Source organism: Erpetoichthys calabaricus, chromosome 3 (assembly GCF_900747795.2).
Source record: "Erpetoichthys calabaricus chromosome 3, fErpCal1.3, whole genome shotgun sequence".
Taxonomy (NCBI): Eukaryota; Metazoa; Chordata; class Cladistia; order Polypteriformes; family Polypteridae; genus Erpetoichthys; species Erpetoichthys calabaricus.
In genome coordinates, this window is record NC_041396.2 from 24,455,126 (window position 1) to 24,469,119 (window position 13,994).

The 13,994-nt window shown below is 36.2% G+C and overlaps 1 protein-coding gene across 2 annotated transcripts in view; it reads left to right on the forward strand.

Annotated features, from left to right (window-relative positions):
- Positions 1-12,128, forward strand: part of tmem183a (transmembrane protein 183A) — a 31,238-nt gene extending 19,110 nt beyond the window's left edge. For both annotated transcript variants that reach the window (XM_028796477.2, XM_028796478.2), the window contains exons 5-8: positions 2,940-3,120; positions 4,037-4,117; positions 8,584-8,739; positions 9,483-12,128. In XM_028796477.2, coding sequence (XP_028652310.1) covers positions 2,940-3,120; positions 4,037-4,117; positions 8,584-8,739; positions 9,483-9,668 — 604 coding nt within the window. In that variant the 3' untranslated portion in view covers positions 9,669-12,128. The remainder of the gene's footprint in view (positions 1-2,939; positions 3,121-4,036; positions 4,118-8,583; positions 8,740-9,482) is intronic.
- Positions 12,129-13,994: the final 1,866 nt, after the last annotated feature.

A 13,994-nucleotide genomic window follows, 5' to 3' on the forward strand; every position in this document is an offset into this window, starting at 1 on the left:
TCTCTCTCTCTCTCTCTTCATCAGCCTCTCAAAGTACTCTTTCTATCTGCTCAACACACTCTCCTTGCTTTTGAGTACGTTTCCATCTTTATCCATTATCACCCTAACCTGCTGCACATCTTTCCCAGCTCTGTACCTCTCTGTAGCCCACAGGTCCTTTTCTCCCTCCTTAGTGTCCAATCTCTCATACAACTCATCATACACCTTTTGTTTAGCCTTTGCCACCTCTCTTCACCTTGCGCCTTATCTCTTTGTACTTGTCTACTTTCTGCGGCCCCTGACACTTATTCTTTGCCATCCTCTTCCTCTGTATACTCTCCTGTACTTCCCCATTTCACCATCAGGTTTCCTCCTTCCTCTATCCAGATGTCATGCCAAGTACCCTTCTTGCTGTCACCCTTACTACATCTGCTGTAGTTTCCCAACAGTCTGGTAACTCTTCACTGCCACCCAGTGCCTGTCTCACCTCCTCCCTAAACTCAACCTTGTAGTCTTCCTTTTTCAACTTCCACCATTTGATCCTTGGCTGTGCCCTCACTCTATTCCTCTTCTTGATCTCTAACATCATCCTACAGACCACCATCCTATGCTGTTGAACTACACTTTTCCCTGCCACCACTTTGCAGTCTCAATCTCCTTCAGATTGACTCTTCTACATAGGATGTAATCTACCTGTGTGCATCTTCCTCCACTCTTGTACGTAACCCTGTGTTCCTCCCTATTCTTAAAATACGTATTCACCATAGCCATGTCCATCCTTTTGGCAAAATCCACTATCCTCTGACCTTCTTCATTCCTGTCCTTGACACCATACCTACCCATTACCTCCTTGTCTCCTCTGTTCCCTTCACCAACATGGCCATTGAAATCCGCTCCAATCATCACTTTCTGCCCCTTGGGTACACTGTTCATTACTTCATCCAACTCAATCCAAAAGTCTTCTTTCTCATCCATTGCACACCCAACTTGCAGGGCATATGCACTAACAACATTCATCATCACACCTCCAATTTCCAGCTTCATAATCATTACTGTCTGACACTCTTTTCACCTCCAAAACAATCTTGACATTCTGAAGGAACAGTATTACCCTTACCCCATTTCTTCTCCCATCCACACCATGATAGAACAATTTGAATCCACCTCTGATCCACCTGGACTTACTCCCCTTCCATTTAGTCTCTTGCACGCACAATATATCAACCTTCCTTCTCTTCATCATATCTGCTAACTCTCTCCCCTTACCAGTCATACTACCAACATTCAAAGTTATTACCCTCAGTTCCACGCTCTTTACCTTCCTCCTCTTTCCTGCCTCCGGACACGTCTCCCCCCTCTTCTTCTCCTTCTCCTTCGGCCAACAGTAGCCCAATTTCTGGCGGTCGTTGTTAACCTGGGGCTCGACTGATCCGGTACGGAAATTTGTATTGTTGTCCGCATATTGATTTGCCAAAATTTTACACCTAATGCCCTTCCTGACATAACTGTCCCCATTTATCCAATTTTGGGACCGACACAAAGAAACACACTGGTTTGTGCATCCCCTGTGGCTGGGTTAGCGACATTCTATGTCACTATTTTGCTATTTTTTCCCCGAATGTCTATATCCTGGAATAGTCTAAATATTTCCCATGGTCCAAGTTCAAATATTTTTTTTTTTCCCTATGATACATAGCATTTTGTTTTGCTGTTACATGCTTCATTTCCAATATTTCACTGCCCCTTTCAAAAATGTTACTTCCTGGCTTTTTATCATGATCAGTACTTGAAGCAAAGTAGATTGGCGTATTTTATTGTTGTAATGTAATATTTTCAATAATCTTTACTAAGTAAAGTACACTGCATTTCTTAATCATAATGTATCAATGTTTTGTGAAAATTTTTACATCATGTGAAGTAATGCAACGCTAGCAAATATATTAATCAAAAACAAATGTATACCAAGAATGTTAATCAAAATTGTATGGAGTGAGACATGTTTTATATCTGTTTTTTATAAGCAAGTTTTTATCTTGCTGCATTTCTACTGTACAGTATATTGAAATATTTTTAATAGCCAAAACTGCAGAATCTAAAGTATTGATTTTACATGTGATATAGTATGAAAATCTATTTAGATAAATTCTGATTATACAGAGTTTCTAGTCCTCTGGATTCACTAACCACAAAATGCATAGGTATTTAACTTGACAAATAACCCCTACATGCAGTGTGTACGCTGACAACATCCAACACAAATTGCCTGCACAAAATATTTTTGTTAACAATATCTTAGAAAACATATTAAGGATGTATACTGCTGAGAAGGTGGGGGAAATTATTTAGTTAGTTAAAATCATATACTGGGCCTCATTGAGCAGAACCATTCACCCAAATAAAACATGGACAGGATGCTATTTTTTCAACTTGTGTCCTTACTCTCGTATCCTACAATTTCTTAACTAATGGCTGTAACTAGCCAGTCAGCCTTTCTGCTGTCATAAAAATATATTGTAATTTTTTCTTTTCTTTTGGATAGGCAGGAGCTAAGCTTAATCATGCAGAAGTACGAGTAGTAAGAATGCGTTTAGTGGTACCTCTGTAAGCCTGAGTTAAAATTGGCTGAGACTATTGAGAGTTTTTTGGTACCAGGTACAAGAACTTCTTTTCCTTTAGGTGTATTTTTTTGTTAGAAATTGTGGCTTCTAAGAATTTTAAGGACTCCATCACATCTTAAAGCTATGTCATTACCTTTTTAGAGGGAGATGAGGTTTTGCTTGCTTATGGAAATCAATCCATATCTTGGCTGTTTGTTACGCAATTTACAATTTATCCACTTTGCTGATTTTTTTTGCTTAGGTGTCTAAAGTTTACATATCTTCACTTTTATACTTAATCGTATGTAGCCGTTTTACTCTGTTTAAGCAGTGGTTATATACCTTGTTTATTTTTCTTTTCAGGCATTATAATATGGATGCTCAGTTGCCAGTACGTTTGCAGCCAGACTCTGTTGGAAAGATGAGATGTCTCCGTGCTTGTGTAATCCGTTCTCTGTTTTTTATGTATGAGCCATTTTGTACTCGTGCTACAAAAATCCCTTTAATACCAGAGTCCACTCCTACAAGTTTGCTGAATTCAAAGGTAAAGAAATACAATTCTAGAAATATATTTGACTGTGATCAATAATCAATGTAGTCATGAAGTAAATTTACCTCTGAGTTGAGCTTCCAAATTAGAGTAATAATGATGTAATAAATAGTAAATCTAGCAATTTGATTTTGTATTTTTCTTTGAGAAGTATATGTAATAGCACTTTGCTAAACCTTAAGCAAATGTTCAGTTTATCAAGATGCCATATAATGTAAAGAATATGAATGAGGAGTAAAGTTTATGAAGTCCTTTTGAGATTACTTAAGGGTGTTTAAAGCAAAGTTGAGCAAAGATGTATCAGATATTAACTGTTTTGGGGAATATTTGTATGTGAAATTGAATCATCTTAATATTGAAAGATACAAAGATTTATGTTTTTGGAAGCTTTCTTTTTAAGATAGTAAATATTTGACTAGTTTTGTGTTGTGTGATATTGAGGTATCTCTAACTTGTGTCCTGGCCATTTCATGCTCCGAGCAAATCAAGGTTGACTAGATAACTTACTACATACAATATCAATAAGAAATTAGAAATTTGTTTTAAAAATGGATGATGCTCAGTGATTGTCTTAAAAAAAAAAAAAAAAATGAATGTGCAGCAGAGGTTGGTTGCACCAGTTGCCCAGTTTCAAAGCAGGGGGTTTCTGGCAGATATTCCTTAATTTTGTCTAAGTGAGTTGATCCTAGCATGCACTGCATTCACTTATTTCTTAATACTTTTCCTGTGCTCTTTGCAGGCAACAGGTATCACTAGAAATTATATTATGTCATATATCTTTATGTATTTTACCTTATATTTTACTTATGCTTTGCCAACTGTGACATAGTTGTTCACGACTGAAACAAAAATTACTGGCAGTTCGGAGAGAGAAACAATGTTTAAATTAAACATGTATTTTTGTTTATAGTGTTTGCTGTTTTGGGTCACCAAAGTTGATGGCAATAGATCTGAACCAATGTGGGAGTTTAATTTTAAGTTTATGAAGCAGGTAAGACTCAGTTATTTTAACTTATGCTTGCAATGTGTGTGTTTTTCTTACAGCATGCTTTTTTTTTTATTTTTTTTTTTGCATTGACTAATTTCTGAACAAGTGCTTCACATGAGATATTGGTGGTTTTTAAAACTAACAAACAAGGTTATAATGGTTTTGCATTTTATATTAGTTTTTAATTCTGGATTTTTTCTGACCTTACTTGGAAATTCATTTTAGTTTTTATATAATTATATATATTATATATATACATATAATAATAATAATAATAATAAAGTTTTAGTTAATTATGGTTAAAGAGCCACTATGGAGTTTAGTTTTGTGTCACAATCAGACAGAACTGGGCCAATCACAAAAGCCGATCGTTTGCCCCTAAGCTTTACTGTAATTTTACAGCAGTGCTCCTTTACTCAAGATATTAGGGTAGTGGCGTTTTTTTTTTGTTTTTATTTTTTTTTTTTTGTGCAGTAAACTGCAAGCAAAAGCTTGTTTTAACAGTACTGACTTTGTATAGCAGAGAGCGAGAGGTGATTGGAATATTAGTCTATGTTAAAGAAACTGGAGTAATAAACTAGACTGAGAAAAATGAATCAGAGGAGTCGACATCCTGTGCTGTTAGACAGTAGCAAGAAATTTTAGTTTCAGTTTGGACCATGTGCTTATTTTAAGTGTATCAGCTTATACATTTATTTGTAAAACAAACTGGATAAAGAAGAATTTGAAATTGCTGCTTAGTAAACAATAGATTTGTTAGCTTAACAGCAAATGTTATCTTTTACTTATAACCCTGTTAAGCATGTTAGTCTTGTGTCTTCTTGATAAACATCTTGGTTAACATTGGATACATTTGTGGCTTTTTAAAACATTTGTACTGTGTGTTTGTTATTTGTTTGTGTGTCAAACAGAACAAGTTGCTAAGAAACAAGTATTATGTAATTAAAATGGTAATCTATATGTATAATAACACCTCAGGAGTTACGGATGTCTAGCTGATACACTGAAGAAGAAAAAAAAAAAACCTGTATAAATATAGTAAGTCTGTTCAGTAAGTCCCCTACATATGAACCTTCAAGTTGCAAACTTTCAAAGATGCGAAAGTGCATGTCCAATAAATTAAAAAATTTAAATAAGTAAAAAATGTCAACTTGTGCATAACTTCAAATTTCATTGCAGCATGTAACTTAGTTTGTGTGCTTGATGCTAGGCAAAGTGCAAGACCCATGCTGCTATTGTTTATATTCTCAGTCACGTGCGTGCGTCCTCTACAAGTGGTTGTGCTTTTGGCTCTATCTCTCTTAACCTTGAGTTAACACGTTTTATTTCAAGCCCAAGATGTCTGGAAAATAAGCATGTTTGACAAGGAAACGGGGGCACAGTTGGAAACTTGATAAGGATAAGTTCTTCTTGACTCAGATAATGGCTTTGATATGCCATACAAAACCAAGTAGTCTGGTGGAGCACGGGCACAATAGGGACCTTTTAGTTGTATCTCGTGAACAACTTGTTCTCATCAACCTGTCCTAATAGACTCTAATGTATGATCTTCAGATATGAGCATCCCATCAGGAATACAGGAGGCTTTTATTTTGATAAGCAGGAGTTCTCCACTTTTTATGTGTGTGTGGGTTTTTTCCTCTTCAAAACTTTCCATGAATCTTCACTGCGAACACTTAACCGGGCATCAATACTAAGTGCTGGTCAGTAGGTGTCAAGTGATTATGCTGTCTGATTGCTGACTTAGTGTGTTTTCAAATCCACTTCTGGATGCCACAATCATGTAGGCTCGTTTGCTAACAGTGAGCAAGTCTACTCTACTGAGATCACCTGATGGAAAAACAATGGGAATAAAAAAATAACTTTCAGTGGTTTGCTGTTAAAATGCACTAGAAATCTTTAACTGAACATGTAAATATTAACTTTTAAGAGCACTTGTGTACTGTACAGTACAAATACTTTTTCAATGGGATTTGTGGAGAGGTAGGTTAGGTCTGCATATATAGGCTACTTGATAGCATAAACGGCGATCTCATTTGATGGAAAACAATTGAAACAAAAATGTACTTTTTGTTGTTGTTAAAATACAAAAGAAATCTAACAAAATACAAATTAACTTTTAAAAGTATCTTCTTATGTACAAATGGCTGTACATGTTTTCTAGAGGAGTTGGGGGTTGCATTGTGTTCACTGGGTGCCTAGGCTAACTTTGCTAGACTTACAGACAAACTGGACTTGTAAACACACTCTGAAACAGAAGTGGTCCATATGTAAGGGGCTGGTGACTATCACCCACCTGTACCTGTTGCAGTCAATACCCATACCCATCCATCTCCACAGCACTGTGGTCATACATTTATTCATCCTATACCTATACAGTAGATTTCCATTTTTTGAAACTGTACAACTGCTTATTACTTATTAACAAGACATCTTGAGTAAAGTATAGATGACTTTGTGTAAAATGTATTGTTCTAGCAGTGTTACCCGGCTTTGCAGGGAAAGTTTCTAAGACAGTATCATGAAATGAATGTTTTAAGAACTGTACAGAAAGTAATAGGTGGGAAGAAATTATTTTTCTGAACTAAAAAAATCTTGGACAATGGAAAGCATCTATGGACGGGAGGTGCTTTGACCAGATGGACGTTGGGGGTGGGGTGGTCTTTGGTGTTGATGGGAAAGAAGCTGCATTAAAACTCTGTATTAAAGGTAATTACCAATAACTGTATTCGGCAATATCACAAAGGTGATTTAAGGTTGATTCATTCAGAGCTTAAAAACTCGTGCAAATCTCAACTCTCCATTAGCATCAAAGCTTAAAATTAATACTGCCTCATTATACAGTGGGCTTGAATAAATACGTACCAATAAAAGTTACAATTTATTTTTTTCTCACTCAAAAAGCGCCTGTTTTCTTATTACATTCTGAAGAAAAGTATTTTCATCAGCTGTAGAAAAAAAATCACACTTCATTCTGTTCAGTCGTGGCTCCATTATGTTTTTTGTTGTTCTTTTTGTTTTTTTTTTTTTTAAACTTCACAAAGCGCATAATGTTGATAGTTGATTGGTATTGCAAATTTAATGACGATATGCAGGTGGACAACAGTGTTGGCTTTTTCAAAAATGCAAGGCTGTGCACAGATTAAAAAAAAATGTAGTGTAATCGATTTATCTCAGATTTATTGTTACATAAGGTAACAATAGGTAGATGTATGCTTAGCTAAATGTATCATGCCATAACGGTCCATCTGTCTGAAATATTTGGGTTGAAGAGTTAGGATAGATTAAGTGCTTAAGAGGCAACGCTACATAACTGCATGCACTGGTTAATTATTTTCTAATGTTTAGTGAGCACTAGATGAATATAACAGTGATTTTGTTTTTTCTGTATCTCTTAAAATGCAAGGAAAATGCTTACTTTTTTTAATCACTAATCAAAGAAAGAAAAAAAATGTAATATTCCTGACAAGAAATTGTATATGGTAAATTAAGAGAGTACAGTAATCCCTCCTCCATCGCGGGGGTTGCGTTCCAGAGCCATCCGCGAAGTAGAAACCATATGTTTATATGGTTATTTTTATATTGTCATGCTTGGGTCACAGATTTGCGCAGAAACACAGGAGGTTGTAGAGAGACAGGAACGTTATTCAAACACTGCAAACAAACGTTTGTCTCTTTTTCAAAAGTTTAAACTGTGCTCCATGACAAGACAGAGATGACAGTTCCGTCTCACAATTAAAAGAATGCAAACATATCTTCCTCTTCAACGGAGTGCGCGTCAGAGAGAGAAAAGCAAACAAATCAAATAGGGCTGTTTTAAGTATGCGAAGCACCGCCGGTACAAAGCTATTGAAGGCGGCAGCTCACACCCCCTCCGTCAGGAGCAGAGAGAGAGAGAGAGAAAAACAAAGTCAAAAATCAATACTTGCCCTTTGAGCTTTTAAGTATGCGAAGCACCGTGCAGCATGTCCTTCAGGAAGCAGCTGCACACAGAAAGTAGCAACGTCCCTATCGTCTAGGTGTGCGAACAGCCCCCCTGCTCACACCCCCCTACGTCAGCGCAAGAGAGAAAGAGAGAGAGAAAGTAAGTTGGGTAGCTTCTCAGCCATCTGCCAGTAGCGTCCCTTGTATGAAATCAACTGGGCAAACCAACTGAGGAAGCATGTACCAGAAATTAAAAGACCCATTGTCCGCAGAAACCCGCGAAGCAGCGAAAAATCCGCGATATATATTTAAATATGCTTACGTATAAAATCCGCGATGGAGTGAAGCCGCGAAAGGCGAAGCGCGATATAGCGAGGGATCACTGTAATCATTATTGTTCAGAAGTGCTAGTGTGTAATTTGCTAATTTGACAGAATTTTGTAGCTACTGGTAACCCTTTAAATTAATGGAAACAGTTGACTACAAATGCTTTCTTTTTTAAATAGCTATCACAACAAATCAGTATGTTTATTTTTATTATATAGCCTCCAAAGTTTAAGAATGGCTGTCACAATGGACTACAGTTTCCCTGCAAATACCAAGACGTTCATGCTAACCCAGACCAGGACTGCTATCTATTGCAAGTTACAACACTCAATTTCATTTTCACCTCAGTTGTAATGGGCATGACCCTGGCACTGGTAAGATTACTACATTTTTAAAATTGTTGCTAGTCAGTTTGTTTACCTTTTTGACCCCTAGTGTAATTTCTTTCTTTTTTTTTTTTTTTAATTATAATCTAACATAATCTGGAACTATTCTTTGTCAGAAGCAATATGTTGATATTTTACTAAACTTGTAATTTTTCAGATGTGCACTTTTTTGACAATTTTGCAGTCAAGCTGTGGAGATTTTAGGCTGTAGTGCACAAGACAAAACCAACTTTTTTTTTTTTTTACATCTGGAAAACAAGCTTAGAAAATGTTTTACATTCTATAGTAATCAACAGGATTGTAATGAGTCTCAAATTCAACTTTACAGTCAATGGTCTTTAATGTTTGTTTTCTATTAAATGTTAAATGTGCTAGTTTTAATATGCAGTACCTTTTGAACAAACACAAATTCATGCTGTGTGCATAAGCTAATAGGTAACTTGTTCTTTTTTTCAAAATGTTTTTTTGAATATAAATATTTCATAAGCTTGAACCAAAAATTTTGAGTTGCGGATTCTAAGCAAAAATTTTAATTTGTATTATAACATGGAACAGTTTTAAGTGATTTTTATAAAGGTGTTCGTCCAGTTTTGATTCCATGCCTGAAATTTTTAACTTATTACATACATAGATAAGTGTAGCCTTATTTAAAATATGTAGAAGTTCCTTCTGAATTGTTTGTTGGGAACTACTTCTTTTTCTGACGTTGTCGCTTTTTAATGTCTTTGCAGTTTACAATAAACGTGAGCACGGATATGAGGCATCATCGTGTGCGACTTGTTTTTCAAGACTCCCCTGTCATTAAAGGCAAGAAATCCCGGAATGATCTAGGTGTCCAAGTGGTTCTTGATCCTGTACACAGTGTCCGTCTCATGGATTGGTGGCACCCTCAGTACCCCTCTTCTGTTAATACTTGATAACATTTCAAGAAGTCAGCAGGAATATGATGCTGGATCATAATAATTGAAACTGAAGATTTATGCTGAAAACCCTGCCAGTCTGGCTGTAATTTGAAATTTCGTAACATTGAAAAATTGAGCAACACTTATTGACACTGTAGAAAAGCACTTTTCAGGATTATGATGAAGTTTACATATGCCCATTATGGTATTTCATTATATAACAGGGTAATCATGGAATGCTGTCATTATTATTACTTTTATTTTATTATAATGAATCTAATCTATTTCATCAATGTCTGATCACATTGGAAAAGGGCATGCTGTGATGCATGGATGTCTCCTTCTCTTGCAGTGACCTTTAATTATAATTTATCTAATGTTTTCATTATGCTAGCAAAATATTTGTGATCTCATGAACCCTAGAGTTGTAATGAAGAGTTTGTCATACAGGAAACTTTAAAGTTGGAAAGAGTAATTATTCACATTATAATGTTAGTGTGGGAGCGGTCAGGGCCTGAGAAGCATCAGTAGAACTTTTTTTTTATTATTATTATTTCCTTTTCTCGCCATCCTCACCTCTGTCAATCAGTTTTCGAGCCCTTCAAATGGGAATGCCTGCACCTGCCATAGTTTTTATCTGGGTATTCATGTTTCCATGTTTTCCAATTTAGTTTTGCGTTCACTTCTGTTCAAAAACTTTATATATTTAGTGTGATTCCATGTTCTGGATGATGATGTAGTATTTTACAAATTTGTTCTGATTTCACATTGTCCATTTACTGATTAAAATTACGTTTTGAAATGCATATTTTTCAGATGATGGTGATGATTAGGTTTCTTTCAAAGTAAAAAGAAAGTACTTATTTTAAAGTTATGAAAAACAAGAAGGATCTTTACTCTCTTCCACTATAAGAAAATCATTTCTGTTTCCAGGTACAAAGTAAAAAATAATATATATTTTTTTAATTTTAGAGTGCTTAGAAACATGGCCAGAAAATGTTTTTGGAATTCCTGAGTTAAGCTGATTCTGTGTCCTTTGTACTGATGCTGTCAAACTTAGATAGTCGTATCATTTTAGTATTTTTTTTTTGCAAGTCTTTCTAGTTGCTGTTTTATCGCTTCCTTCTGAAGTTCATGAGTCACGTGTGTGTGTGTGTGTGTGTATATAATTGGTGCTTTGTTTTGCAGAACACAAATGTGTACAGGTAGCGGGTATGTTGGGCCAGGTGGCTTTTTGTTTTGTGACATGAACATTAAGGCTTGTTTTTCTAGCATTACGGATCAGCTACTGACTATGAAGGGAATCTGCATTTTATTGATTTTTTTTCTCTTTTCTCAAATAAATAAACTCTCAATATTATATATTTTAGATAAGTGCATGCCATCAGGTGCAAAACTTAGTACTGAATCTGTTTTACTTATTAATTTTAATGATATTTGATTGGAATCTAATTATTTGGCTAAGATACATGCATGCTTGTGTTTCTTTGCGCAGAGAGCTCCAGCTACTATGTAAGCATTCGAGAACAGGTTTGAATTATTAACAAATATATAGAAACAAAAGGGAAATATTAATCCTTTTGTCTGAAGGCAATTTTATGATGACAGCTTTACTTTGTACCATGTGCGAGGTTATAGTATCTGTGGCAAGTGTTTATTTAGTAAGCCTTAACCAGTGAAGCAAATGAAAAAACCTGAACAGGAATAATATTCTAATTTATAAATTAAATGTTTTCTGCAAGTATGTTGTATGCTTGTCTTGAAAAATGTATATGGATTAATTTTTATTTGCTATTTATGAATATATTGAAAGGCTCCTGTGAAACATTCCATGCTTTTTATTTGTGTTAAAAAAAAAAAAAAAACAGTACTGACAGCATCTAGTTTAAAATAAATTGACAGTACCCCTAAAATAAGGGGGAGTCATTTGCCATCAAAACCAGTTGTCTTACACTCGCATTCTCCCAGTGTGAAGTCCCTCTCAGAACTGTCGTAGCTTTGGCATATCTCAACATGCTTCAAGGGTGAAGATTGTGTGTTCCTCTTTTTTTCCTTTCTAAGCTGAAGCATCATAGCAGCTATTTTCATAGTTAAATATGTATAGGCAGAATTGGCGCACACAACGCCAAGAGAAACAAAGCCAAACGTATTCCAAAGAATTCTGTTACTCTAAAGCAAAGCCTGGTGTTCATGCTTTTCGTCAACATGTTTTAAACTTGCTAACCTTTGTTGTGCTTTCCATTTTCAATGTATTGGGGAATAGATTCAGGCTTTAAAGTCTGATTCTGATGAAAGCTATGACTAGTTAATTTATGTTGTGCAGACTGAGCAGTAGAGCTGAACTTCAGTACTCTTTGGATTTCTTTGTTTTGTGCTGCTGTAATAAACTTCACAAGGCCAGCAACCTATAAGATTGTAAAACAAGATTAACATTTCAACCAGTGGGCACATTAAACTGTTTTTTTTTTCTGAAAATGACTGTTTCTTTCTTTGGTATCTGTACTGGGCCTGTTTTATACTTAAATATTTATGATAAAAATGTAGCAAGCCATTTGTCAGAGTGGATTATTAGGAACGGTAGATTGTCTAAACCCTAGAATTGAATTTAGCCAGAATTCACACACGGGTGATTTAATGTAATTGCCGCATATAAGCAGGTAGCCCTTATTTGACATACTGGTCATTTGTGCTCAGAGCCTGACAGCTGTATGAAAATGCAGATAGAAGTCTGAATTGTAAACCACCCAGACAGTATGGAGCTGGTCCACTTATTGTCTTATAACACTTATACAAAGTACATCAGCACAAGAAACCTTAAAGTGATTGAGGTAAATACACGTACAAGATTTGATACACTATATTCCTCTTCACCCTTTACAGATTTTAGTTACAACACAGAGGGCTGCCATCTGCAGAAATTATCTGAGGACTCAGCAATAGTTGGTTGTATCAGACATGGAGACAAGACGGAGTACAGGAAGGTAGTGGACAGGTTTGTTGACTGGTGTGAGCTGAATCAACTGCAGATCAACACCACTAAACTAAAGAACTGGTAGTTGATTTAAGAAGATCGTGATCTCCAGCCACTCCCCTGTCTATTAGGGGTGTGGAGATCGTTGAGGAGTACAAGTATCATGGGGTGCATATGAGCAATAAGCTAGACTGGTCCAGGAACTTGCTGACCATATACAAGAAGGGTCAAAGTAGGCTGTATTTCCTACACAAGCTCAGATCTTTTAGTGTCCGCAACACTATGCTGTGGATGCTCTATAACAGTGTGTTGGCCAGTGCCATTTTCTTCACTGTGGCATGCTGGGGGAGCAGCATGAAAGTGGGAGACTAAACAAACTAATTCAGAAGGCTGCCTTTGTGGTAGGAGAGAAACTGGACAGCTTGGAAACTGTGGCAGATCAGAGAATATTGTCTAGGCTTTGGTCTATTATTGAAAATGCTAATCACCCACCTCATAGTGTTGTGGTTGGACAGAGGAGCGTTTTCAGCAGTAGACTGGCATCAAGTGCTCCACTGAATGTCACAGAGAATCCTTCCTCCCCACAGCCCTCAGACTCTAATAAATAAAATAGTAATTCATTGCATTTATATAGCGCTTTTCTCACTACTCAAAGCGCTATCCACACAGGGAGGAACCGGGAAGCGAACCCACAATCTTCCACAGTCTCCTTACTGCAAAGCAGCAGCACTACCACTGCGCCACCTGTGAGGACTCTAGAACTCCTTTTCTGGTCACTCACCCACACTTTAAGCTGTTACCCTTTTTCTTTATTGGATATCCAGGTACTTGAAATGTGCAACAAACTATCTGTTCTTGTGCAATAAATTGTCTTCTCTTCACATGAGAATAACCTTATTTGTTCTCAGAATGTGCAATATTAAGTTAAGGTGCAACACTCTGTACTTTAGTTTGATACATTTATTATACTTTATTATATTTACATGATTACTTTTATACTTGCTCTTGGTGTAACATGACCCTTGTCTGTTGTTAAATTGTAAAATAAGTAATTTCCTTTGGGATTAATAAAGTTTTTTCCGATTCTGATATTAATCCCTGAGAGGAAATGAAAAAGAAACGCTTTGAGGAGTTCTTACACTCTGTTCGGGGAGGACCCCATGAGGCTACAGGTTTTTGTCCGTTATCCCCCCCCCCCTTTTTTTTTTGTTTTTTATTTGTTCCTCTACCCTAATTAAGCAAGCTGTTATTACCCAGTTTGTGTTTTGGAGTCGACAGTGACATGCAAATGTATTCAATTCCCTTGAAAGTCATCCTGATTTTCTGCATGACAGAGGATTTGTACACATTAATCCATTCACCATTTGTAA